Source organism: Fringilla coelebs, assembly GCF_963513975.1.
Source record: "Fringilla coelebs genome assembly, chromosome: 21".
Classification (NCBI taxonomy): Eukaryota; Metazoa; Chordata; class Aves; order Passeriformes; family Fringillidae; genus Fringilla; species Fringilla coelebs.
In genome coordinates, this window is record NC_140047.1 from 2,865,049 (window position 1) to 2,891,493 (window position 26,445).

The 26,445-nt window shown below is 48.8% G+C and overlaps 1 protein-coding gene across 3 annotated transcripts in view; it reads left to right on the forward strand.

Annotated features, from left to right (window-relative positions):
- Positions 1-26,445, forward strand: part of LOC311161713 (discoidin domain-containing receptor 2-like) — a 60,403-nt gene that overhangs the window by 13,353 nt on the left and 20,605 nt on the right. For 2 of the 3 annotated variants that reach the window (XM_084219524.1, XM_084219525.1), the window contains exons 2-6: positions 13,962-14,093; positions 18,048-18,150; positions 20,584-20,812; positions 25,284-25,431; positions 26,009-26,114. In XM_084219524.1, the coding sequence (XP_084075650.1) occupies positions 14,030-14,093; positions 18,048-18,150; positions 20,584-20,812; positions 25,284-25,431; positions 26,009-26,114 (650 nt within the window). In that variant the 5' untranslated portion in view covers positions 13,962-14,029. Of the gene's footprint in view, positions 1-2,192; positions 2,289-13,961; positions 14,094-18,047; positions 18,151-20,583; positions 20,813-25,283; positions 25,432-26,008; positions 26,115-26,445 lie in introns of those variants that run through there. The other variant, XM_084219526.1, reaches the window with a different exon arrangement.

A 26,445-nucleotide genomic window follows, 5' to 3' on the forward strand; every position in this document is an offset into this window, starting at 1 on the left:
TGTGCTGAGCTGCTCAAGTGAGTCTGACTGCAAGCTCAGCAGTTTTCCAGCAGTGTTTTGTGCCTCCACAGCAATGTCCTTCCCCAGGGAAAGGAGCTTCTCAGATCTGTTTGTGAGTTGAGCCATTGCTCTTCCCAGCACCACAGGGAAATTGAGAACTTTTTCTAAACCCTTGATGTTGTTTGTGTGATATGCATCTCCTTTGATGCCTTTATTGATGCCACTCCTGGACTCCCTGTTCCTGAATGTCCAGCGTTTCCTGCTGCCACAGTCTGCCCTGTGTCTTGCAAAGGGAATTGTTTGGTCCCAGTTTACCTCAGGGGCCCGTGTCCAGCTTGGTTCCCATGTACCATTGTGTCCTCAGGGCAGCCATCCTTGTTTTGGGAGGAGAGTGCCTTGGAGGGTCATTATCAGGATGAGTAAAATCCCTTTGGAGAAGGCAGAAAGGGATCTGATGTCTTCCCACATCCGCCCTACTGCTGGTCATGTCCCAGCCATTTTAGGAGCCTTAGGGACTATCCCATCCCTCTGTGCTGATTAACTCACTGATGTATGGAAAAATTACCATAGGTGGAAAAAAGAAGAGTTTTCTGTTCTCAGACCAGAGGTGGGTTGTGTGGCTGGGATGGGGTAGGGAGGGAAATGGGAGCAAGGTGGCATCTGACTGCATCTTCCAGTTGGGACTTGGTGTGGGCACAGTTGTGCTTCGTGTCTGCTTCCTTTCTTCCTTTGGGATACCCAAAATACCTGCTGCTCTGTTGAGGCTTTGCTGGGATTCCTGCTGGAAGCTGATGTAGCCTGTGGGGTTCTGCAGGATGGGCTGGGTGGCTGCTGTCCCCTCTTCACTCTCCTGCTGTGGAGTCCCTGTGAGTCCTGTACAGTGCTGGTATCACTTCCCAGCCCTGCTCTGCTAGCCATGGGAGGAGTCCTGGCCCTGCCAGGTGTGTGAGAGAGACATTGCAGCCCTTCCCTCGCAGAGCAGCTCCCTCGCAGCAGGCAGGCTGGCACCTGCATTTCCCAGCAGGCAGGGTCAGCACATTCCTGCCGCTCTGCTCTCCCCGTGCTGCCATGGATCCTGCTGGGGGTGTAGCCCAGTGCCCTCAGGGTTCCTCTCAAGCCCCAGTGCCCTTCTCAGCCATGTGAGCGTGTCCCCATCCTGCTGTGCCCCCCAGGGCTCTCCAGTGGCCAGGGCAGCAGAGCCCATGTGGGCAGGGAAAGGCTGTGCAGGGCCTGTAGCCCCTGTGCTGGGTCTGGGTGGTCTCACAGAGACCTGCTGGCCCTGTGCTCAGCTCTGCATGTCCTGCTGCAGTCCTGCTTGTCCTGTCACCACCGAGCCACCTGCTCATGACATTCCCACTGTCACCCTTGGTAATTATCTCCCCTGAAATGCCGCAGCCCGGTTTGAGTTCTTTATTTCCCCTCAGTTTCTGTATTTTTAGAGAAAGGGTACTGAATGTGATGTGCTGTTCTCAGACAGCTGCATTGGTGACCTGCACTCCTGTGGGGCCCTGACCTGAGGACAGCAGTGGGGTGAGCAGTTGTGATGAGCACACAGAGAGCCCTGGTGTCACGGCTGGGCTCTCCCTCTTCCAGGAAAGGCTTTGGAAGCAGAAGTCCAAATATCTGAGAAGTGCCTGGGGTTATAATAATTCTGTTGGCTGGACTTGCTAATAAATGACTGGTTCTGTCTCTTTTTACCTTTCCTCTTGCATGACACAGGCTGGGGGAGGATGAGGATGAGCAGAGGAGATGTTCCTGCCGGGATCCTCCTGCCCAGCACGGGCAGCTGTGCTCAACCAGAAGGTGCAGGCTGGCTCTGCAGCCTGGCCTGCCCCTGGGACTACACGGGCCCTGCTTCCTGAGCAGGAGAGCTGCTTTATGTTGTGGTTTTACTAAATGAATTCAAAGCTTGGCCTTCCTCCAGGCAAAGTCTGGGCCAGGTGCCAGCGGAGCAGCCCCCAGGGAGAGCACTGGAGCAAGGAGGGGCCAACAGCAGGGAAGAGCAGAGGAATCCAAGAAGGCAGATTTGCCTAGAAAACAGCTCTGTTTCCATCTGCTGGGTCAGGAGTTGCTATAGGAACTGGGATGATAGAGGCAGGGCCATCTCCTGGGCCTGTCTGTGTGTGCAGAGGGAGGGAGGAGGGAGGAGTTACTCAAGTTTGAACATATCATGTGTGTGCTGGTGGAAAGTTGCAAGGAATGTCGAAACTACAGCCTGGCTCAACCTGTGGAGCTCCAGAGAGCCGTAGCAGTTGTTCCCTGTGCTCAGCAGGCCCTGGCAGACGCAGGTAGGGTCCTTGCAGCTTAACCTGGCTCTCAGCTTGGTGTCAGGGTCTCCCTTCTTTCCCCTCCTGTTTCTGTCCTTGGTAAAGCCTTTGAAGGCTCTCTGGGAGTGGTGGAGGGGGTTTGTTCTGGGAGGTGAAGGCTTTTCTGCCTGCTAGGGAGAGGGTGGCTCTTTGCAGCCTGTTTTCCCTCCCACAGCTCTGGGAGGGTTCCCAGTCGTGGCCATTCCCCCGGGGATGTGCCTGGGCACCCCTGGGGCACACAGGCTGTTCTGTGGGCACAAAGGTGCTGCTGGCTGGGTTCTGGGCAGCACTGGTCTCTGGGGCTCTCGGGGGTGTGGGCAGTGTTCCAGCTCTGAGAGGTGCCAGGGCTGAGGCTGGGGCAGATGTGCAAAGCTGGAGCTGGCAGCGAGTTCTCGTGGGCAGTGGGAAAGTGAGGGAAGGTGCTCCTGTGCCCTGAGCCCAGCAGCTCCTGCCCCACGGGTTCTGGGGGGGAGCATTCCTGTGTTCTCACCTCTTCTCCCACAGAGAGACAGACCCTGTTCCCTCCTGAAGCACCTACTGCAGTTTTGGTCACTGTTAAACTGTCTCAGGCTCCCATTTACCCTGAAACATGGGACTATGAATATGCAGGAGGGTGCTCCTGAGAATCCTCATTGTTAGGATTAACCATGGGGCTCTCTGGTAGCAGCCCCTCCAGATAAAATCTTATTTATTTCCTCAGTAAACCCATTTCTTCAGGTGCTGAGAACTTTACAAAATAGCTGTGTTTCCACCAAGAGTGTTCAGGGTTGCTCACTGCTCCACAGGTATTTCTTTAATAGGTTTGGTTGAAATTTCATCTGCTCTTTCTGTGTCACAGAGGATAATCTCCTAAAAAAAAAAAAAAAGTGGGCAGTGTTGTTTCTCTTTTTGAGAAGCTGCACAATAAGCTGCTGAAAACTGAAATGTGATCTCTATCCACAGAGGCAGAGCTTGCCAAACTGGCTGGGATCACAGCCCACCTACTCAGGCACCCATCTTATCACAGGCCCAGGAAAGCCCCAGAGCCTGAGTGCAGCCAGCTGTGGAACAACCTGCCCGTGCAGGAGATAACCCCTGCTCACATCAGTTACTGCTTTGCTTATGCCTGGCTAGAGGAAAATTTATCTCCAGTGTGCTTTCACTCTGTTAATGGAATTGCAGATGTTCTTATTATGGAGATCTACTTCCAATATTTTATTGAATTACTCCCACATTGCTCTGTGGCAATATGTCCCAGAGGCTCAATGCACATGGTATGCTGTAGAATTTCATTTCCTCTGTTTTAATTTGTTGTTTTTTAATTTCAGTTCACTTTCAATATGGAAAAGAGGTAAATGGGGTCCTTTTTTTTTGGTTTAGGCATCATTGTTTTACATGTTTCTTTTTTCCCTTCTCATCTCTCCTGTTACTCTTGCCTTTGCCTCAAACAATACCATGATTTTCCTACTGCTACCTGCCTTGTGCATAATTGCTAAATCTTATTACATCTCTGTGGGCTTCTGTTTTTTGTTGTCTTGAGAAAATTTAATCAGAATTGGTCATTCTGCCTTGCCCAGGCTGTGAAATGCTGCTTGAGATTTTTTTCTGTGTTCTTGGCTTTTCCTTTGTTTATAAGCAGAACATTTGCTTTGATTGCTTGAAATACATTGTGGTAAGCAAAGATGTTCTCTGAGCTGTCTCTAGTCGTGGTAGATATTTTGCTGGAATGTTTAATTAATGGTACCTTCATCTCTGTACATGGGAAGTTAAATTTTATCTTGCAGAGCTGTACCAGTAAATAGCAAACCCAGTGCAACATGGTTGGAGCTGCCTGGAAATCCTCCCTGGAGTCTCCAGGCTTGGTGCTGTGTTTCAGGTGATGTGTGAGTGTTGCCACTCACTGCTCCCATCTCTGCCAGGCACTTCATAAATTAAACTTTAAAACCACTTTGGGTCGTAAACAAAGTTTGCTGAAGCCAAATGCAACAGCTGTGTGTACCCAGACAGGGCTGCCTTGGCTGGAGGTAGTGCTCAGCCTCTGGAGAAATGGTACCCACTGAGGTCACAGCCAGAATTGTCCCTTCTGGCTCCTGGGGTGCTGTGGGAGGGCTGGAGCACTTCCCACTCACAGCATTTTGGTATTTGGAGTTATTGCAGTCTGTGGAATGCCGTGAAGGATGGTAAGTTATGCTTCTTTCTGATACTGGAAAAGCTTCTTCAAGTCTGGTATCTTCCTGTGGCTGTAGGGCATGGCTCTCCATTTTTATTAACATTTTTAGTGCCACTGGAGCAGAGCCCATAGTGCTCCTCAGGCAGAGGGCAGGGGCTTTTTGCCAGCTACAGGTGCTCTGAGTTTTGTTTTTACAAATATGAAGAGAGATTGCAAAACTCATAAAATGTAGCTTTTAGTAATATCAGCATTTGTGGTGGTTTGAGGGAGACTAGAAGGGCAGCTCAATTAGTAGATGTTTGAAAATCCTGTTTCTGGTTTGACTTTCACTGAACTGTCTCAGAATTTGGCTTCCACCCTTGCAAAAATCAGCAGTTCTCAGGTACTACGTGCAGCTCTTTGCAAGGGTTTGCTTCTCTTCTGGTTTTGCAAAGAGCTTCCTCCAGTAATCGTGTTTTAGCTTTTAAATAGGCTCAACTGTGAGCAGTTTGCAAAACAAAGGTTGTAGATAAGAACCTGTTAGTGGTATTTTTGAAGGTAGGCAGTTGATAAGGAAAGCTAAAGATGACTGAAAAAGCACAGCAAATATATAATGGGGCAGTGAGAAATATTTTAATATCTGTAAAACAAAATAAATTTCATCCATGGTGCTTGTATTGTTGGGAAGAGTTAAACCCAACTGATTTCTGATAACAATGCAGAGAAGTAAAACATTGCTCTTCCTTTTTTGTGGAGAAGCTGGATGATGTTCTCTCAGAATACCTCCCATTGCACTGGTAACCAGGGAGGGTGTTAAACCCAAGATAACATTTCAGAGTATTTTGAAACTTGAGCAACACTGGAACCTGTTTGTTTAAAACAAATTGCCAAAGCAGCTTTCTGAATCCTGGCTGCCAATTTGTAATAAATCTGGGAAGACCAAAGGAGTTCCAGAAGTTTGTGAAAACATAAATGTTGTAGCAGTGTTTTAAGATGGAGAAGGGAGCAGGTAACCAGCGGGCAGTGCAGACCAACCTCTGCCACGTTAAAGAAGGAGCATGCTCAGCAATCCCTGTGCTCTGATGGAAAGCAGATCATGTCCAAAAAGAAAAAAAAAAACAAAAACCCACACCTCAAATTGTGGGTTTAATGAGATTCTTGCACTGGTTGCCAAGAGTAGCTGCACTGGCACCATAAACCTGGATCCTGAGGGATGCAACCCAAAGGCTGCTGCTCCCAGGAGGCAGAGGAGGCTTTGCTTTGGGAGCAGGACTGTGTTGGGTCCCCTGGGCAGGGGCTGATCCCTGGCATGTCCTTCATGCTTTCCTGCTTGCCTCAGCGCTGCTGGTGGGCTCTGAGCTGAGCAACACCCACTGGGCATTGTGGGGGGCTCTTATCCTTGTCCCCAGCCCTGCCCTGTGCCAGGGTGGCAGTCTCAGTCTCCCTGTTGCTGGTCAGTGCTGTGTTCAACGAGCTGATTTAGAAAGTGCCACCTGATACCCCTCAAAAATAGTCAGCAGTGGGGGAATGTGATCCCTGCACTCTGTAAGCAGAGGGTGAGGAGCTGTGCTCTGACACCAGTGTGGGACAAACTCAGCTATTCCCTGGTTTCCCTGTGAGCAAGCCAGTGGGAGTCATGGCAAAATCTGACTGGAGCTGCTTCACTGCCTGGAGGGAGCCTCTGCCTCACTAGGAAGGAACTTGGGAGAAAATATGAAGCAAATTAATACTGAATCTTGGTTCCCTGAGCAGCCTGGTGGAGTTAGGGGGTTCAGCTGGGACTAGAGGAGGCTCTGGGATACCCAAGAGCAGATTATCAAGGAGGTGCATAGCAGGAGGATTGACAGTGCTTGCCAATGAGATAACAGGAGTTTCTGCTTTGGGATTAAGAGGGATAAAGTTTTCCTTCTTCAGACAGCTGAGCAGTGGGAGAGGTTGTCCAGAGAGGTGGGGGGAGCCTTCATCCTTGGGGGATTTTAAGACACAGCTGGACAAAACCCTGTGCAGGCTGCTCTGAAATTGGTGCTAACCCTGCTTGGAGTAGGAGCTGGGATTAGATGCTCTCCTGGGGATCTCCTCCAGCCCAAATAATTCTGCAGCTCAGCAACCTGATCTCCTTCTGAGTGCAACTTAGAGCACAGTTAAGTAAAAGGTTATGGTGGAGCCCCCTGAGAACAGGGAGGGAGGGAGGTGGTTTAGATTGAGTGCTCTTAATACCCCATCTGTCATCTCTGTGGTTAACATGTCCTGGGGATGGTTGCTGTGTGAGACTTTGCAGTGGAAGACTGCAGGTCTTGAGAGAACTATTGCTGACTTTTAGTTGATGTATTTTAAGGATTGTTAAAAAAAAAAAAAAGAAAAAAGCTTGAGAGAGATGCCAGTGTTTAGCAGCAGTGAAAATGTCAGTGTGCTCAGTGTTCTTTGGGCCTGTCAGGGTGGGAAGGAAGCTCTGGAAAAGGACAGTAAGGGACACTGCTGCTTGGGGCAGGGGCAAGGGAGGTATTGGAACTGCTGGTTTGTGCACAATCTTGTTTTCCTGCCACTTCTGTCCTACAGAAACAGCGGTACTGGAGCCTAGAGCTGGGATCCTCTGCAGTTGAGGGGATGTGTATTTTGGAGGGTTGCTGGAGGCTCCCCTGCCCCTGCTGCTGGGTGGGGGGCTCCTGGGGAATGGCCATGTCCTGAGCAGGGCCCTGGCAGGTCTGGCTGGGTTGTGAGAAGAGCTTCCAGGTTCCTCGGTTGAGGTGAGCACAGAGTTCCTCTGCCCTGGATTGGGGAGGGAAGCTTTGGTTTTTGGTTTAGCTGAGCTAAAATTCACCTTGTGGTGCAGTGAATTTGCATTTCCTTATATTTGGCTTTATATTTCTAATGGTTTCTAATTTTGGCCTTGTTACTTGGATGGATTAAATTACATTTAATGCACGTTCATTTATCCCCAAGTCTGGTTTTGTGACAGAAGTGCTCTGGGCAGTTTCACAAACTGAGGACACCCTACTCCTGTAGGACTGGCTGACAAGTATTGGGAAAAAGCTGGAGGATTTACTGGTCTGTGCAGAAACACCAGCATCTCTCTGGGCTGTGAGTGAGGCACTGCCTCCTGTTTGAGTCCATGGGCAGAAGCTCCTCCCAGTGTTACATGCTGTGGTGTGGGTGACTGCAATGCTGTTTTTCTCCTAAAATCTAGCAGGAGTGAGGTGTCACTGTCTTCATAACCCCATTAAGATGTTTGGCTATAACATGGAAAACAAGGCTCAACCCCTCCTCAGCCTCAGGGCAGGCCAATACCCCCTCTCAAGAGCATGAACCACAAAGTACACCCAGTCCTTGGTCTTCCCATTCTTCTGCCACTGTCTCAGACTCAGCTCTGTGGTGTCCCTGTCCCACCCCAAGTGCCACTCCTGAATGTTGTCCTTTTGGTCCCACATTTGTGTCTCTTGTGACAGGTTTCCCAATGCCTCATCCAAGATGATCCTGGAGCCTATTCCTGTCTCAGTTTCCCTCTTCCTGTGACTTACTTCTCGCATGTATCTCGATTAACCCAACTCTTTCACCTAAAATCTGTTTGCTTTAATCTGTCAGCCTTGTTGCTGCTCTGGACATCACTTAGAGGTGTCACTATTTCTGCCCAGTGTCCCCCACAGTGTTCCAAACGTTGCAATGGGTTTTTCCTCTTTCTGACCACCTCTGTTGGTGCCTAAATCCCAAATCTCCTGTTGCAGCCTTGCACTTCATGCCAGGATCTTGCTGGCCCTGCCCAGCTCCCCTGTCACTCTGACACAATGAAGTTCAGTGTCACTGTTGGCACCTGGTTTGTCCAGGTGCCATCCACGTGTCACATAGAGACCTCTCCGCTGCTGCCTGGGTGATTGAATCCAGGGAGAGAGACACCACACTTGGAGCTCACCTGAGAGGAAATTTGTTGCCCTATTTTCACGGGGCTCCTGCACAAGCAGCATGGCTTGGTCCATCCTTCACCCTCCAGTGGTTCTGCTGGAGTGGGTGGCCATGTTCTCTGGCCAGCAGCCCTGCTCTGTTTCTTCAGTCTTGTGCCAGTATTTGAATTGTAAACTAAGCAGAACATTTTAAAAAGTGATCAGAATTCTTTCTGCTAAGCATTTTCATTACCAAATTCTGTTTGGTCCAAACCAGAGCTGCATGTGCTCCTGGGGAAGGCTGCTGGGGCTGAGGTGTCTCAGATTAACTCGGAGGCAAAGAGAGAAACTCTACCATTGTTTTGGAGCCAGAAAAATGGAAATCACACTTCCCAGCCTCTTATTTCTTTAAGCATCAGATATTGCCCCAATTATTGGCTTTGCTTCTTCCCCATTGAATTCCTTTAGGAATGCTAGGAGATGCCATCCACTCCTTCTGCTTGTTTCTGGACCTATTCTGAGGATGCTTTGATTCAGGATAGTCCCTCCTGTTGCACACAGAGCTCTGTGTGTGATACTCTCCGTGTCTTGAGGAGTTTCTTGGCGTGGCTCTGGGCATCTGGAATGGGATTCCTGCAGCAAACCCTCAGGTCCCACTCCAGGATAATGATCTGCAAAGGAACCAGTTAAAACAAATGCCTGTTTCAGTTGGGATCTAGAGAGGCTTGCAAACATGCCAGACCTCTGTAATGGATCTCTGGAGGGAGAGCAGGGCCTGGAGGAGCTCCAAGTCCCACCTTCCTCATGCTCATCTCTGAAGAACAGCTCCCTCCTGTGCTTGCTGAGCCTTTGCCGTGCCCTGGGTCACAGCCAGCTGCTCCTCTGTGGAGGCATGGATTGGCTTTTCAGGCATGGTATCTGCTGGGTTTATTGGGGAAAAGTGCCCTCTTTTGCATTTCTTGGTGAGTTTTTCAACAAGTAGATTTTTTTTCCACTCTCCCAATGATTGTAACAGGATTTTATTCTCCTGCAGCCAGCTGTTAGCAATTAGCAACTTGATCCAGTCGGGCCTGGGAACAGAGTTTAACACTTTCTTGCCTCTCAGAGGATGTTGCTAATCCTGTTTTTACTGGTTTCAGGCTTGTGCTGTAGTTTTGGCACTTGGTGTGTATGTGTGTGGGGGGGTGGGAAGATAGGCATGAGTACAGCAAAGGACTAATGGAGCTGAAAGAAAATTATTGAACCATTTACACAGGAAAAGTCCGTACTAAGATGATTCCCAAGCAGTCTTTCATGGGGCTCCTGCACAAGCAGCATGGCTTGGTTGTATTTAGTAGTAGAGGGTTGTATTTGGTAGTAATTCCAGTGTGTCCTAGCTCTGGGAAGTGTGCAACATGGGAATCCAATCTACTCCTGGATGAGATTGAGACTCAGCACCAACCAACATCAGTAGTTCTTCAAACAATGATTTCTGCAGCTGGAGCTCCTGAGTGGGGCTGAACCTCCTCCTAAATGTTTCACCCTCTGGAGAGTGAAAACCACTCTTGCTGACCCTGCTTAGCACTGCAGCTGCTGTGAGAGAGCTGAGAAATGGCATTGTTTGCTCCTCTGTACATCATGTCTCCCAGGACTCACTGACAGGCACTTTGGTGCTCCAGCACTGGGAACCAAATGTGGTGGGAAAAACAAACCCAGCAGAGCCTGAACCGGCTGCTGAGGTGCCTGGGCAGGGGTGCACTGCTGGAAATAATTCATGGTACCTAACTGGAGAGACAGGACGAGTCCAGACCAGCCTTTTCTTCTGTCAGCAATGGAGACACATCCAGAGAGGATTCATCCTGCTTGTCTTGGAGACCCTTTGGGCAATTCAAAGTCAGCTTTTGTAGGCACAGAGCTGCTGACAGGTGAGCTCTAGATCAGCTCTGGAGCTTTCCTTTCCTCTCCTGGAGGGCCAGACTGGCCTCTCTGGCTGCATCCTCCAATTCTGGCTTGCAGTTCCCCCAAGCCATGATATTTTTGTGGACCTGCAGAGGTCCCATCAAGTCCTGAGAAGCCCCTGGTTCTCAGGGTGGCATTTACACCTGTGCCCCCCAGTTTGCATCTTTTCTCCAGTGCTGGTTGCTGGCTGGGTGGCAGGAGCTGAAATGGTGCTTGGGCACTGCTGTGTGACTTCCCTTGTCCCCACACCTCATTCCTTCTTTCCTCCTGATGTTTTACATTCTTATTTAACCACCTGAATGTGGTGATGATGTGACTGGCTCTGTGGCTGTACAAAAGGTGTCATAAAACAAATGGGCTCTTACCTTTTGGTGCTTGTTCAGATGAGATAGTGGAGATGTTGATGGTGTATTTATTCAGTTGCTGTGACACTGGTGGCTGTTGTCATTTTTGAGAGGATGGGGCAGAGCACAACTACTCTGTTGTCAAAGGAATCTCCTCATGTTGTCTCAAGGTGAGCCCCTCAGTGCCTGCAGCACATCCCAGCTGGGCTGTGAGTGCTGTGCCGATGCAGGGTGTGGATGATGCCCTGCTCTTGATCCTTCTTTGCTGGGCTTTTGGACCAGATGGAAATGGAGGCATTTGAACACTTACTGCTGTCTGGGGCTGCTCTTATTTCTTTCTTCTTCCAGCAGTGGGGCTTGGGCCCTCAACCTAACAGTCCCTATTTCAGTGCTTTCCAGGCATCCTTCCCCTTATTCCTGGACAAGTTAGAGAGAGATCCCGGTGTGCTTTGGTGGAGCCAGCCTGAAGCTCACACAGTTTGCCAGGCTCTGGAGGGAGGATGGGGGTGTGCAGTCTGTGTGTAGTGTCATTGGCCATTTGAGGGCTCCTTGTTGTGAAATTTTAAGCATGCAGCTCAGAAGTCACCTGGGACATGTCTCCAAGCTGCTGTTCTCCTTCCAGGGCCTCCTCAACAAGCTGCAGCTCTGGTCAGTGGCTGTGGGAAATGAATTTGTAGAAAATTCTTCAAATTTGATAGGAAGTTTACAGAGTATGTATTTGTATGTAGACTTTGAGATGAGAAATATTAACTTAAAAATGCTATAGAATAAGACTGATACTGTTGAGAGAGAAATGGAACTAGAAACAAGTTGCAATGGGTGTCTTTGTAAATAAGGCTAGATACTTTAGAGAAATAGAATTAAGATGTATTGTAGTAGGACTCACTAGTAGGGGTAATTTTAGATGATTGGTTTTAAGGCATTTATAGCATAGTGTGATTAAAACTGATAGGTTAAGAAATGTTTATAATATAATTACAAAATAATTAACTTCTGATTGTTATAGCATGACTTATAACATCTGTATTCTATCACCCTTCACATGAGACTAAAAATAGAATAAAAGTTTTTAAAACACTTTTCAGTTGCCCCAGCTCTAGGCCAAAAAAAACCCTTAATCCAACAAGTGGCTGGTTCAGCTTGGGCCCCCCCAGGAAGGATCTATCCCAGACTTGACCCTGTGGTGCAGCTGATCTGGGTCATGGCCAGGGCACCACCAGACAGGTCTCTGCTGAGTTCCCATCACCTCCTGCAGGAAGGTTGAAGCCTTGGTGCTGGTGACATGTCCCTTTCTCAGGTCCTGTGGCAGGTCTGTCTGCCCCAGTGCTGAATTCTCTGCAATTCCCTTTGCAGATCCTGCTTTGGGAGCTCCCAGGACGCCTTAGCAAATCACCTGCATAAATTAACATCCACCAAGCCTGTCTTCAAACTCTGCCCCAGAACTTCTCTACAAAGTCTCCCTCCAGTTGAGTACACAAAGTCTCTTCTCTGTGGGAGTTGCAGTCTGCCCTGTGTTTTCAGCAGCAATTTTTTCTGCTGAGTGGTTTCATCACCAAATTCTGTTTGGTCCTTAACCAGAGCTGCCTGTGCTCCTGGGGAAGGCTGCTGGGGCTGAGGTATCTCAGATTAACTCAGAGGCAAAGAGAGAAACTCTACCATTGTTTTGGAGCCAGAAAAATGGAAATCACACTTCCCAGCCTCTTATTTCTTCAAGCATCAGATATTGCCCCAATTATTGGCTTTGCTTCTTCCCCATTGAATTCCTTTAGGAATGCTAGGAGATGCCATCCACTCCTCCTGCTTGTCCCTGTACATCTTCTGAGGATGCTTTGATTCACTTTGATTCACCTCCTTCCATTCCAGGAGGAAAGGATGACCTGGGATGCACAAACAGCTGCAAGGTGCTTGCTCAAAACCTCTTCTGTTGTCACTAGACCCTCCTGCTGAGATCTGGGCTTGTGCTTTGCTTTTGCAGGCTCCCCACAGGATCACAGCCCCTTCCCAGCCCTGGCCAGGGTGCTCATGTAGGGAGCCAGGAGGAGGCTGGAGCAGGAGGGACCTGGTGATTTTAAGGAGTTTTTTGGTTGCCTGGCTGGGCACAGCCACCCAGCATTAGCTCCCCCTCCTGCCTGTGTGTTTGGCTCCCTTCCCAAGAAGGCCCTCAGTTTTTCAGGCTCAGAGCCACCTTTTCTGATGGAATCCAGCAGGGACAATGGCCAGTAGCATATCCTTAAGAAAGAGAATAAAAACAGGGCAAGCTCCAGTGATTCTAACCCTGATTTAGCTTCTGGGCATTCAGAAATCTGCAGCTGGGGGATTTCCCAAGGCAAAGGTTTACCTTTGGATTTAAGGAGCTGTGTTCCTTGGGTATCCACGGCAGCTCAGGGCTGTGACTTGTACAGTTTAATTATGTTGGGTGGAAAAAGAGCCTTTTGTTACCAATCTCTGAGCTAATGGCATCTGATGCTCCTGCATGCATGCACGCACAGGCACAATGGTGGGCCCTTTTACCGCCTCTCCTCCTTCACTAACAAATCCCAACAGTCACTGTTGCCTTTTTACTAAAACTCCAAGGATTCTTGAGCAAACAGCTTCGGGTCCTGGCAACTTTACATTTATTGATTTGTTTTCTCCTGGCATTCCATTATGAGACAGAGCTTCTGACTTGCCTTCTGTAAAAGCATCCTCCAGGATGGAGCCTCCCAAGGCTCTTTGTGAATGTGGGCACAAAGAATTCACATAAGTGCTGATCTGACCTCCTGTTCCTTTAGGTGTTATCATGGCTTTCCAATGAAATTGCCAATATTTAGGCCTTGTTTCCAAACAGCAAATGAAGTGTGCTCACCTGAGTGCACATGCACCTCTGGCAGCAGTGTGGATGTGCAGGGAGAGATTATTTTCACCCTGCTCTGGACCTTTGTGTGGCAAGTTCCAAGGTGTCCACTTGGCTACTTGGTACCAAGGTTTAGGTGAATAAAGCCTGCTTGGGGAGCCTGGTTGGACTGCCCAGGTTCATTTGTAGCTGCAGTTTCACTATTTGTTCATTTAGTGAGGAAAGTGAAGTGTTGATAAGGGAGAAATGACTTTGCACTGGACTTGTTTAATTGCAGTTAAAAGGATGCGTCCATCCCCCCAGGAGCCATGGCAGCTGAGGGCCTGGCAGATGGATTGCACTGGGAGCTTTAGGGGTGGTGTGGACACTCAAGTGATCATTGGTTCCTCTCTAAGCCTCTGATCTGGTGATGAGCAGAGCAGGGCTGAGGTCAAGGGCACTCTTGAAGGCAGGGAAGATTGCCCAGCCCATCACGAGGCAATGACACAGAGCAGTCCCGTCTCTGGAGGACTCATCCTCTCTCTTTGCTTTGTCTTTCAGAGATGTAGATGGCAGCTGCTGCCTTTGAAGGACTCGTCTGACCCTGTGCAGCACCTCCAGTTGCTACCATGATCTTCTGCATGCTGCTGCTGGCCTCCCTGCCTGAGCCCTCTGGCGCCGAAGTCAACCCTGGTAGGAGCTGCCAGGCTGGGAGGGGACTCCTCTCCCACCTTCTTTCTGTGTGCTCCTTCTCTCCTTTCTTTGCCTCTTGTGGGGACTGAGTGTGGGGGCTGCATGTAGAGAGAATCACTGACATATTTCCCAAATGTCTTCTGGACTGAGATATTCCTGGGCAGCTGTGCTGGAGTGGGACACTCCTGCCAGTCCCAGGAAGGCCCAGGCACATGGACATCCTCCTTTCTCTGCCCACCCAGGCCTGTCTTGGGCTCTGAATTTCCCCCAGCACTTTGGCTGTGAGTCCTGCAGAGCAAACCTCACTCCAGACTGGCTCAGAGGTTCTGTGCTTGCTGTGGAAAAGAAATTTCCAGTTAGCAAAGCATCAGCCACAGCTGTCCAGCCAGCAAGGGGCATTCTGGAAAGAGAAGTGTGGGAGGACAGATGTAAACCTTACCTGGCACAAAGACAGGGTGGAGACAGGGAAATGAGCCTGAGTCCCTGTGGAGGGCAGGACCTCTTATCCTACAGCACTTGGCAGGAGACAGCCATGATGGAGATGAGTAAGATAATGGTCTGTAATGGGTTTCAAAAATTCCTGTAATGAGGTGTTTTGAGCTGGAGACAGACTGTGAAACAAATGAGTTTAATCCTTTTCCAGCTTGGCTGAAGGTGTGGTGAGGCAGCAGTGCTACCCTGAGGGCCTGTGCTGCCTCTGCTGGGGCTGGCTCTGTTTGTCTGGAGCCCTTTGTGGCTGGCTCTGACCCTGCTCTGGCCTGTGGATGTTTGCAGAGGTTTGAGGTTGTGCTGCAAGCAGCCAGAAGTGAAGTGAGGGCTGTGTGGGAGCTCAGCAGCATTCCTGTGCTCCCTGTTGCACAGCATTCCCTGCACCACACACCCAGCATGGGGCTGGGGCTGCCATCTGTTCTGGTGTCAAACCTCAGAGAGGAGAGGGAAGGCAGCAGGGCCAGCCCTGGGCAGGTTCCTTTGGATGGTGGTTGGTGCAGGAACAGCTCTCCCACACCAGCTCCAGGGATGTGGCTGGGCTCTGAGCACAGCTCTGTGATTGCTGCAGAAATCTTCCATCATTAAATAACCCCCCACACCTCTCAGCTCTGCCTGTGACATCCTCAGGCAGCTTTGCTTTCTCAGCTCCCCCAGCTGCTCTGGTGCCTCTGCCTGGGGCTGGCCCTGCTCTTCCCAGACAGATTCCAGCACCATGGCCCAGCTGGTGCTCCTGGCTCTGACACCACAGGCTCCATGGCTTATCCTGACCTCCTGCTCTGCTCCAGGAGCAGCCTGAAGCACATCCTCATTGCCTTACAACCCACAGGGGCTGCTTTGGGGCTGATTCCAGAGCTGTGCAGCAGGGTCCTGCTGAGTCCTCTTGTCTGGCTTCCCTGACAGGCTGGGCCACCTCTCTGAGCCCCAGGGTCCCCTGAGTGCCCAGTTAAGGGTCCTGGTGCCACCTGAACAGAACCCAGGATGGTTTTGCTCAAAATAGGTGCATTTGGTGAGAGCCTCGTGCTGCTGGTTTTGGTGAGAACTGTGGCCACCCTCAGAGTTCATCCCTCAATGCCAAGGACACTCTGGGTTCTGCTGCCAGCCCTGGGGTTATGAACAAAAGGGTTTTGTGCAGGTTTGCACAAAGACTCTGTCCCCCAGAGTCCTCCCCAAGCAGCTCTCCATCTGGCATTGCTGGCCAGTGTGTGTCTGACCTTTAAATAAGGTGTGACCACACAGGACTCCCACTGCAGGAGCACAAAAAGCACTTTCTGCTCTCAGAAAAAAGCACTTTCTGCTGACCCCCACCCTTTTGGAACATGTCTGTGCATTTACCCATAGCTCAGTGGTGGGACAGGTAGGAGGGAGGACAGCCAGGGCTGGTTTGGCTGCCCACATAACCTGGTTGTGCAGTGTGGGAGCCCTGGCTGGGGCTCCTGGCTGGCTTTCAGCAGCACCCTGGTTCTGGATCCCAGCAGTTTCCTCCAGGGAATTCAGGCCCCTGAGCAGCCCCAGGCTGGATGTTGTGGGTGGTAGCAGGGCCCCCCAGCTCACTGGCCAGACCCCAACCCTCTGGCTCTGGCTGGGCTGGCACACAGCAGAGCTCTACCCCAGGGATACCCTCAGCTCACTGCAGCTTCCAGAGCCTCTGCTTGGTGTTTATTTCTTTGTGGTGGCTGAGTTTCTTCAGCTGTTTTTTTTTTTTGAACTCATGGGAAACACTGTGGCATTGCAGTGTTTAAAAGGTTAAGGATTTATATTCTATTTTTGAACTCTTGTACCTGACCTTTTGATTCATCCTGGTTCTGGTGTTCTGAGAGACAGCAAGGATATCTATTGTTCAATATAAATTATCTTTGTCATATTTCAGTAATCCTTTTTGTAAAGATGAGGCTGCACATCTTTCCTTCATCATCTGTGTTGCCTTCTCTGCCTTTTGATGATAGAGGGAAGGAGCAAGACCTCTACTCCTTATCTGCCTGGCATCTGGCCATGAATACAGGCAGTGCTGTAGTGGTAATTCTAGTTTTTTTATAGGGATTCCCACGATTTTAAAAAATATTAAGTTACTATTAAAGGATTAAAATATAATAATTTTAATAATTGATATCAAAGATATTAACTATAAAATTTATTAAATAAATAATATTTATTACTATTAAAATATTTAATTTTTAAAATATTGCATGTTTTTAATATTAAATAACCTGGTATCATTGGCAAATGTTGTCACCTCACCATCTCCTTTACCCAGTGATTTAGGAATACTTAGCACATCACACATTCACTGATCCAGTGCCTAACAGCTGCAGGCAAACCCTGTTGAGGCCCCACCCTCTGTTTGCAAACATTTCTACATCAGATCTGTCAGGCAGTGACTCAGCCTGAGGTGCTTTATTCTGTGTAGTGATAACAGCAAGGTGGTTTTCATCCCTCTGTCTTGTCTTGTAGCTTCTGAGCCTGCTGAATGGATTTCATGGAATCCCAGAATCTCCTGAGTTGGAAGGGACCCAGGTGGACCCTTGGAGTGCAGCTCCTGGAGATATCTCCAAGGTCCCTTCCAACCCAGCCCATCTGGGATTTTGGGAACCCAGGAGGACACCCAGGGCAGCCCTGCCTGAGGGAGAGGCAGCCAGAACTGCTCCTGGGGCTGCCAGTGAATGCATTCAGACTGAGAGTTTTCCCAAACATCTCTGATATTCCAGGGCATGTTTAAAGATTTCTGTCAGGAGAGAGAACCTCGAGGCCAGCTGGGATTTGTCAGCTGCATCTGCAGGGTTCTGGTGTGGGAGATGCATGGCCTGAGCCAGGTGTGTCTGTGCTCCCTGGAGGCACCAGGTTTGAGAGCATTCCCATGCTGGGTGAAATGCTGGCTCCAGCTGAGGCTGGAACAGGCTGGGATGAGGCAGGATGGATGGACAGGGGCTCAGGGGCAGATGGGAGCTGCAGCCTGCAGGGGCAGGACAGAGCAGATGCTGCCATGACTTCTCATCTGTAATAGAGGTTTAACTTCTCCCCTGTATCTGAACTGGTGAGGGTCATACCTGTTCCCATTTGAGCACAAGTCAAGCATCCAGTTTGTTCCAGGGGAAGAAAAATCTTGAACAAAAGCTTCCTTTTCTTGTCTCATCATTATTGATGAATAATTTGCCATTGTAAAATGGGACGATTCAACAGTAACAATAATATAGTTTGGGATTTCATGCTCTTAAAGTGTTTCTTTGTAAAGTTTTTGCCTTTCTGGGTCCTGCTGAATGATACTGTTAGTGTAATGCATTCCTTATAATTTCAGTTTGATAATTATGATGTATTTTATCCTTTTTTTTTTTTTTTTGCATTCTTCTTGCATTTTAGCATTACTGTGTTTATTCTCTGGGTGTGATAGCCTTTTAATTAAACTTGCCTGGTGATTTTAAAAGGGATGAGTGCTGACCTTTGTTGTTTGCTTGCCTGTGTTGCCCTTTGCAGCCATCTGTCGTTATCCCCTGGGGATGCACGAGGGCACCATCAGGGACGAGGACATCACTGCTTCCAGCCAGTGGTACGACTCCACAGGGCCCCAGTATGCACGGTGGGTTCCCCTCTGACTGCAAATTTCATCCTTTTTTGGTGTAAGGGTCTCCTCCAGCCAGGTCTTATAAGCTTTTGGAGATCTATATCACACTTAAGATAGCTCAGCTACTTTAGAAGGCATGAAGTTAGCGGGGTGGCTTTTGTGGTAGTGTTTGAAACAGAAAAGTTTTAATAAAAGGCAAAATAACAAAACTCTTTACAGAGAAAAACTAAGCTAGGTGCAAGAGGTTAAACACGTCACAAAGGTGATTATTTTTTTTTGTTCTCTTTTTTTTTTCTAGTAAATTGCTCAGGGAAAGTTCTTAGCTCCTGCCTAATTAGCTATCCTGAAGTTTAAAGTGAAGTCCCTTAAGTCCTGTAAGGTGTCTTTTTCGCTAATTAAAGAGAAAAACTTTTGAGCTTTTTTCCTTTTTAAGAAGACAAAAGATAGTTTTGTCACTCTGTCAACAAAGAGCACATTCTTACACTTTTTTCCCCTAGATACCCAATATGTGGTGGAGGAAGAAGATCCCCCACCCTTAAAACCTTGTTTGCTGCTTTTGTATTCAATCTGGGTAGTGCACAGTGAAAGGCCAGGAGGCCATGGCAATGGTCACAGCTGTGATACAGGAAATTCTGGTTAAATATTAAGGGGAGAAAATCCCTCTTCATGAGGATGTAGTGGTGGGAGGGGGACCCAGAGACCTGGTGATGTCTCAGTGTTTGGGGACTTGGCTGTACCAGGCCTTGAGGAACACAGGGCAGCCTTGGAGCTGGCCCTGCTGTGAGCAGGGGATGGGGCTGCACTCAGGGCTTCCCTCTGAGCCCATCTTTCAGTCACTCTGTGAATAAATCTCCAAAGGATTTGTGACTTACAGGTCAGCCTGGGACAGGGCCCCTGGGATTCTCGTGGAGTGCTTTAAACTAAATCATAGGAAATCCTTTACAAGGATGAACTTTTCAACAGCATCCTATTGAGGAAATGGGCTGTGCTCACCCTGCCTCAAAACCCTTGGAAATGCAGAGTTAAGGAATTGTTAAGCAAGCAGCTCAGTTATTTTCTTCACTGTAGGTCAAGGAGACTTACAGTTTTTTAATATAAGCTTTTCTTTTCATTTTTTTGGCCATTTTATTTCTCTCAAAGCTATTTACTCATTTTTCATAAAGGAGTTGTAAATGCCATCTTCCTTGGAATGGTTTGTAGTGGTGATATCAAACATTCCTACAGCTTTGGTGCAAGTCAGACAGAAATTTCAGGTTGATTATGATACTTATATTTTTATGATGAATTCAGGCACTCCAAAATCATATTTGAGCATTCCTAATGCTCAAATATTATTTTTTCTTAGTCCGTGGTAGAGCAGTGATGCTGTGTGCTGTGTTTTTAATAGTGTTTGAGCAGGCCTGTGGGTCTGAAAGCTGGGAGATTTTTCCTCTGAGTGTGGTTTATGTCCAGTGCTGCAAACACTTTGTGCATCACTTGCCATCTGTTACCGTCCTCTCCTTGCTGGATGTCCACAGGGGGAAGGCATGAAGCTGACCTCATGTGGTTAGAGGTCAGAGCTGTCCCATGCAGGTGTCTGTCCCTGTCACTTCAGTCACCCTTCCTGCCTTTTTTAGAGCTTTACTTGTTATTCCAGTGTAAGAAAGTCGTGCACAAACAGCTGACCAGCCAGAGATAAAAATCTTCTCTGGCCTGAGCCTTGACCTTTAGTGTCTCCTCCTGGGTACCACCTTCCCTGCTGCCCTCACTGATCCATCAGTTGGAGGTGGGGTTGCTGTCTGAAAGCCAAGGGCAATTCAGGGGCTTGCTGTTGGCTAAGAAATCCCTGTTGCTAAAAAACCCACCCATTTTTGGTGTGCAGATAAATTTGTTACAACTACAGCTCTCACAATGTTCAGTTTAGGAGCAGAGACCTTTTTCCCACTCTCCTAGCAGCATCCTACACCAGCAGCTCTGATGACTGCAGGAAATGTGAAATATGCATTGGAATGACCCAGAAAAATTCCAAACAGATCTTTTCTTGCTAAAATGTATTTTTAAGATGGCTCATTTTTGAGCTTTGTAGAGCTGTAGGAGGTGGTCAAGCAGAAGTTCAGGCCTTACCATGTGGGGTTTAGGAGCAGTAAGGATGCACTCGAGCAGCAAGGTGTTACAGAGCAGCCAGCACTTCCCTGCTGAGCAGCAGGGTTGTTTCTGATCAATGTGGAAATTCATGTCTGGGGGAAAAACTGCTCCAAGTAGTTAGTGAAAGGTATCTGGGACTGAGGACCTGTTCTGTATAGGGCAAACCTGTAAGATTTGAGTCTCAGCTGACCTCATCCCAAAGGGCAGAGATATTTGGTAACCACTGCTGGTTTTGTTGCTTCCTCCCAATCCTCAAAGTTCCGCGTGTTCCCTCAATTAATCGTGGGAAATCTGACTCTTTAATGTGTGCCATTTTCCCCTCAGGTTACAGAGGGAAGAGGGGGATGGAGCCTGGTGCCCAGCTGGTTTGCTGGAGCCTGAAGATGTGCAGTTCCTGCAGATTGACCTGCACAAGCTGTTCTTCATCACCCTGGTGGGCACCCAGGGCCGGCACGCCCGCGCCACGGGCAAGGAGTTTGCGCGCGCGTACCGCATCGACTACAGCCGGAACGGGGAGCGCTGGATCTCCTGGAGGAACCGCCAGGGAGGGAGGGTGAGTGAGCCTGAGGCTGCAGGGCACATCCTCCTCCTCCTGCTTCATTGTCTGGTTTGAAAAGACCAGTTTGGAAAGCCAAGTGTCTGCTAAGGAAGGCAGGAGCCTCCCTTGAAATGGAAAATACACACCCCCTCCTTCTGAATTGTTATAATATTGAAATTAAGGGGCTCTCAGGCAAAGATATGGGAACAGGAGTAACAGTTCTTTACTAGGGAAATTAAAATACAGATGCAATAGTACAAAACAACAAAAAACCCCCCACTGCAAGAGTCAGAGCATGCCCTGTCCCCTGTGTGTCAGGGTGGGGGCACAGCCCCATCCCATGGGGGCTCAGCCCTCCCGCAGTGCCAGCTGTGGTTCTGCTGCAGCAGGATCCTGCACAAGGGGGGAGTTTTCCTCTGCAGCTCCAGGGCTGCTGGAGATGGGCCTGCTCTCCCTCTGGGAATGCAGGGCAGGAGAAAGCTGCTCCTCTGGGAATGCAGTGGGCAAAGGCTGCTGTGCTGTTCCAGGGCAGATTGTATCCAGGTAGGAATGCTTGGCTCCTGCCCTGGGCACAGCATCTCCCCATGGGATGATGGAATTTGATCAGCCCTGCAGGGACACTGTGGCCATGGACAGCAGAGATCTCCTGGAGGGAGGATTGGCTGTGGGGGAGATGAAGAAAACTGCCCCAGGAACAGCCGAGAACTGCCCCAGCTCTGACAGATGGGGATAGAACACACACCCAGCTACACCTTGTAACCTGAGACATTAATGCATCCCACTCCATCCTGGCTCTGCTGGAGCAGTGGGTTCTGCCTCAGTTCTGTGCTTGCTGTGCATCCTCTGGTCTCCTCCAGCAGCACTGCATTGTTCCTGATGTGGGGAGCCCTGGGCTCAGCAGTGGCCAGGACTGGAAACTGCTGCTGGGTTTGTCTCTCACACAGTCTGGTTTTCTGGCTCTGAGTAAGGGCATGCTCAGGAACAGCAGCTGCAGGATGTGGAGGTGCTAAATCACCTCCTTTGCTCCTCTCAGAAGATGGGCAGGACTCTCAGCTCCTCTGCTGTGGAGCTGGTGCAAGGGTGCTTTTGTTCTGAGGGGATGTTTGAAGTTTTCTTGCTTTGTCCACGTCCCCTGACCTGATCCCCCAAATCAGGAAAACTGTGTCTCTTCAAGTGCAAATCCCAAACATCCCATGGGTGTCCTTCTCTTAGATACTTGTTTCTAAATTGGAAGCTGCCAAGCAGATGCCTGCTTTGGGATTTAAAATTTTAGGGGGTGGCAGGGAATTAAAGAGTTTCTGGGTGTCTGGTGGCAGCGTTTGGTGTGTGGGTGTTGAGGAGGAAGGAGTTTAGAGAGTAGGAAATGTGCTGAGCCCACACTCAGAGGCTTCCCTGCTCACCACAGTTGTCTCATGCTGTCTCCAGACCTGAGCACAGAGCTGGGGCTGTGTTCATAACCTTTGTTAAACTTCCCCTGGGACTCTCACCTGCAGCTTCTCTGACCTGGTCACTCTGCCTCAGGCTGCCTTGTGGAGCCTGAAGACCTAAGCCAGACTGGAGAGGTACTGGGTGTGATGTTTTCTTGCACTGAGGGTGCTTTGGAAGTCCCAGCAGGGTCTGCAGTGCGGTATTTGGTGACAGCTTTTATCTTGTTAATGAATTATTTGCTCACCCAGACCTTTGATCAGCTGTTTGCCATTACCATTATATTGCCCATCCCTCACATTTTGGTGTGTGCTACAAAAGCTGTTTGTGGGATGGGAGGGGAAGTCAAAATAAGCAGTGGAGAGTTCCCAGGACAGTGGTGGCACTGAGGGGAAGGCTGAGGGTCCCTGCCTGTCACTGCAGGAGGAGGTGGCTGGGGTGATGCTGAACACCTCAGTCCAAGATGCCTCCTGTGCAGCACCAAACACTGCAGCACCTCTGGAATTGTGTTGGCTTGTGGAGAAAGGACATCCAGCAGGTGATGAGGGCAAGCTCTGCTCCTGCTGCCGGATCCCATGGATCCCTTGAAGGAAGGGGCTTCATCCAGTAACTGGAACTCTCCACAACATCCTCTCACCTTCACCCCCAGCTGCCTCTCTCTTCTCCCTCAGTGCTGCATGGGGGGGGCTGCAGTGGGCAGGAGGTGAAGTGGCAGCACCCCTCACACCCCAGCAGCCACGGGAGGAGCAGCAGCAGCTCCCCCCAGATTCCAGATTCCACCTGGGGAACTCCCCCATCCCAAACAAGGGGGTACAGGGGCACCACTCTGCTGCCCAGCACCACAACAGGGAGTGTGGGAAATGTAGAGATAGAAACTTCCACAGACAGTGAAGGGTTTGATCTGCAGCCTTGGAAGAAGTCTGGATTGATGTAAAAATAAATTACAGAAACATTAAGTAGAAAAATCATAAACTTATATTTTTTAAATTATGACTACATAGTTATAGTAAGTAAAAATATGCCTTAAGTGAGAAACTGTAGTGATAAGAGGAAGGGTTTATAATGTAGGAAACTGTACTGATAAGATGGTGAAGGGTTTATAATGTAGGGATGTAATTGCAGAGAGTAAGCTAAGAATTTAGATGTTATAATAGAAGCATATCTGTGTACGTGTGATAATAGCCCACTAGATAAAAGTATCCACAGTGCAGTTGAAGTAACTAAAGGTGATAGGTTAGAAAAGCAAAATAAACTTTGTGGCAGCTGTCCATTGGATTAGAAAGTTGCATATTGTCTTGTAATGAAGAACTTGTGGCTATTGAGCTATGGCCAACTGCTTGCTCTTGTAAGTCTCACAGCCTCTGAGACTGAAGTTTATCTGAGCAATAAATCATTCTTAGCCTGACTGTGGTGCCATCCCTTCAATAATAAAAAGGGAGAGGTCTTGGAGTCTCTGTGGTCGAGATGACCTCAGGGTATTGGAAAGTCTCTTTTTCCCAACCCCACAATTGAAGAAGGAGTCAGGATTCCTCGGCTGTGGTTTTCAAGGTTGTTTGTTTTCTGTTATCTGTACAGAAAATAAACATAACAAAACAAATATTTTTTTTCTGACCTGCTGAGGTCTGTCTGGCAGGTCGGTTTGTGGCACACTGACCACCTTCAGGGTGGTGTTAGTTTTTTATACTAAGAACTACGTGTACTTTATTTACAATAATTTTCCAATATCTATCACCTATGTTAGTCTCTTTCTACTCCAAACCAATCCAAAAGTGCCACAATCACACAGAAGATGGAGGCTAAGAAGAAGAAAGAGGAAGGACAAGGCACACCCAAATTCCTCCATCTTGGCTTCTGAACCCCCATTCTAAAAACCCCAAAATTCTACTTTTCCATCCTGTGACAAACTATTATTGGAATAATTACCAGTATAACTGGATGGGACGTGCCTGAGCTTGTCAGGCCCTTGGTGCTGAACCAAAAAGCAGCAGCTGTGGTGTTTTCACCCCAGAGACACTTTGGGCTGGCTGGATACTGCAGCTGGGAGCTTGGGGCCAAGTCCAGGCAGGCAGGAGCTCAGATTTACCTTGGCAGAGAAGCTTTAAGGTGATGGTGAAGGAAAGGAGTCAGTTCTGGTGGAGGGTTTGGATCCAGAGCTTTATCCTGGCCCACAGCCCTCTGAATGCAGCAACAGCTCCTACAGAACTCCTGAACCGTGTGGGTTGCTCACCCTTTTACCCAGGGAGAGGAGGAGGGAAGGAACATGGGGACCACCAACCAGGGGGGAGGTCTCAAGGGACAAAGGACACCTGCATGGCCTAATGTCCCTCCAGGGGTGGAGGGCGTCTTCTGAATTCTGCCAATCACTTGATGCCCTTCTGGAATTCCAGGATTGACAAACAGAGCTCAGCAGGGGTCAGGGTGTGGGAAGGAGAGGTGATTGACACGCCTGGGGAAGAAATCTTCAGGGAGAAATCTGAGGTATCTGAGGCAAACCATGACATCACACCACAACAAACTATCATTCTACTTGAATGTGGATGCCATGGGACAGAGAGAGAGAAACGGCAAGCGGCAAGCGTTTCTCACAGCTGCTTGTGAGAAGTTTTAAAGAGCTAGAAAGATGTGCTAACTTGTTGACTATAAACAATTTGCAGGTAGTGTTTTTCTGCTTTATTTTTCCATTCCTCTCAAGGACAGTGTGTGAGAAAGATGTTTCTGTTGGTTAGCCAATAGAACAGACTCTCTCGTACCACTCTATAAAAACCGTGTGGTTCTTTTGAATAAAGCCTTCTTTGCCTTTTCTGTGATCCTGCCTCTCACCTGTTCCTGCTCCAACCTCAGCACAAGAGTGACACTTAAACTCTCCTAAATCTTCACATAAAGTAAATCTTCACATAAAGTTTGTCATTTTCTCCATGGGTTAAAATCAAAGGTACAGGTGTCTTTAGCTCTGTGCCAAGCTCTCTGAGCCCCCTGACAGAGGCTCGAGCCATCCAGGGCAGCCAGAGGCATGTCCTGGGTTCCAGCAGAGAGGTTGCAGCTCAGGCTCTCTGTCCTGCAGGTGATTGAAGGGAACACTGACACGTACGACGTGGTGCTGAAGGACCTGCGGCCGCCCATCATCGCGCGCTTCGTGCGCCTCATCCCCGTCACCAAGGCGCCCATGACCGTGTGCATGCGGGTGGAGCTCTACGGCTGCGTCTGGCACGGTGAGCCCCTCCCTGTGCCGCCTTTCTCTTCACAGAGAAAAGCAAGGCACGACTCTTCCCAAGCATTTCTGAGATTCACACTCTCTGAACCTCAGAGAAAGGGAAGACACAATTGTTGTCACTTGCTGTGCCTGTGTTGTGCCAAACTAGAATGCAATATGGAGATTGTTTACCCAAAGTGAAGATGTTTTGTTTCCTTGGCCTGTCAGGGCCAGCTGTGTGTGTGAGTGTGTGTTGGGACTGTTGGGTGACAGCCATGAGATTCTGTGCAGTGTGTGCACAGTGAGTGCTTGGCAGATGCAGTTTAGATGAAATGTATATAGTATAGTATAATGAAGTAATTAATTAGCCTTCTGATATCCATGGAGTCCTCCTCATCATTCTGTCCCCTTTGTTGGAGTCGCCTTTGATTTACAGTACCTCCCCAGCCTGGGGCTCCCCTGCCCCCCCAGGTGTGCAGAGGGGACCCCTGGAACTGCTGCTGTTGGTCTGTGTCACATATAGAAATGTCACATGGACACAGGTGATGGGAGGCTGCTGCTGCTGTATTTCTGAGGTGCATGGCCTTCTTTTTCAGATGGTTTGGCATCCTACAGCATCCCTGAAGGAGGGACAATAGCAGCTCCTGGCTTCCCCATTGTTTATCTGAATGACTCGACCTACGATGGCTACCAGGAACGCAGGTGGGAGAAGTTGTCCTGTTCTTTCTCTGTCACTGTGCAAATTCTTTCCTACTCACCCAGTCACTGGTACCTTGTATCCCAAATATTGGAATGAATAATGTGGGACTCCATTTTTTTCATGGTGGAAAAAGCCTATTCTTTATTCACATAACTCCTTTTGATACAGTTTTACAGACCTTGTGTGTGACTCCAAGCTTTCTTGCCAGTTACTTTATTGGTCAGTAACAAGTTGTTGTTCTGTATGGATTTGTCACTCAAACCCCTGGTGTATATGTGCAGGAAAAGTTCTTTGTGAGAGATAGTTTTCATTTTTCTATCTAACACTGTAAAA